A 1251-nucleotide genomic window follows, 5' to 3' on the forward strand; every position below is an offset into this window, starting at 1 on the left:
GGGGGGGGGGGGGGGGCGGTGCGCCGGCACTGGGAGGAATCCTTGGGATCTCTGAAGCCTCCCCTCGTTGGCCACCCTGTCCCAAGCTAAGGGCTCCTACCAGGCCTTACCGAGAAGCCCCTGGCCTCACCCCAGCGCCCGGCGCCTTTACTTACGCGGAAAAATCCCGCGTCCATCTTGCCGCCTCGCTCGGAGATCGCTCCCTATCCCAGGATACACCGCGCCGCCGCGACGGAGGGCGGGACCGTCGGAGGGAAAGCCGAGCGCCGGAACGCAGCGCGCGCCGTTGCACCCGCCCCCTCCGGCCGACACGAGGCCGCGCCTGCTCAGTGCGCCGAGAGCCCGCCACGCGTGCGCACGAGCGCCAGGGGGCGGGCTTCTGTCAGGCCCTAGGCTCCCCGGTAGGCAGTGGAGGAGGCGAACCTGACGACTGCAGCCAATGGGAGCAAAAGGGAGGGCCGTCGAGTCGCCCCGCCCTGCAAATCCTTTTGTGGCGCGTGACCATCCTTGTTCGCGCAATGTGACGTGAGCCATCCTTCGACCCGTAGTGGGAGAGGCCTGGCATCCTGGAGTTCCATGCAGCGATTGAAGAGAAAGGCTGTTACCTCAGAGTGACGCGGGCTAGGCGGCCCGTGTGCCGACGAGAGGCTTGCGCCCTCCCTTTCGTTGTGAAAGTTGTGATTGTGTGGATTTTACGTGTTTACTAGACGAGAGAGGATTGGCTGTAAAGCGGTCGAGCTTGGCAGCAGACATGAAATCTGCCTTGTAGCCCAGCTTGCTCGGCCTTGGGAGGAAGCTGGAAGTGTCCAGTAGATGAGTTTAGGTTTCGGCGGCCCCGTAACCACGCCGCGGGGCAGGACGTCCGCGAGAGAGCGTGGTCCTCGGGCTCTGCCTGGGGCTCTCCCCGGCCCGGGTCTCGGACTCCGAGAAGCACCAGCTTCCTCGCAGCGCCTCGCCTGGCCGCCCTGGTGCCTCTGCTCTGGCTGCGAGGGCCTCGGGTTGGATGTGCACTGCTAGGTTTTCTTATTGTTTTGAAAATTATTTTATCTAATAAAGCAGAGACGGGGGTCTCTGTTGCCCAGGTTGGTCTCGAACTCCTGGCCTCCCAAAGTGCAGGGACTTAAGGCCTGAACCACCGCGCCCGGCCCCACTCTGCCAGCTTTTCCGCAAGCGCTTCTCGCCCTTCTCGCTTCTCTTCCTTGGAGGGAAAGCAGGCGTCCCTTTCTCAGAAAGGCCTCCTCCGGCCATCTT

General features: G+C 63.6%; 1 protein-coding gene across 10 annotated transcripts in view; it reads right to left on the reverse strand.

The window, feature by feature from the left end:
• SRRM1 (serine and arginine repetitive matrix 1) overlaps positions 1 to 393 on the reverse strand; it is a 30029-nt gene extending 29636 nt beyond the window's left edge. For 9 of the 10 annotated variants that reach the window (XM_017886526.1, XM_017886529.1, XM_017886532.1 and 6 more), the window contains exon 1: positions 156 to 393. In XM_017886526.1, the coding sequence (XP_017742015.1) occupies positions 156 to 176 (21 nt within the window). In that variant the 5' untranslated portion in view covers positions 177 to 393. The remainder of the gene's footprint in view (positions 1 to 155) is intronic. The other variant, XM_017886533.1, reaches the window with a different exon arrangement.
• Positions 394 to 1251: the final 858 nt, after the last annotated feature.

This window comes from Rhinopithecus bieti, unplaced genomic scaffold, assembly GCF_001698545.2.
Source record: "Rhinopithecus bieti isolate Rb0 unplaced genomic scaffold, ASM169854v2 scaffold_14826, whole genome shotgun sequence".
NCBI lineage: Eukaryota > Metazoa > Chordata > Mammalia > Primates > Cercopithecidae > Rhinopithecus > Rhinopithecus bieti.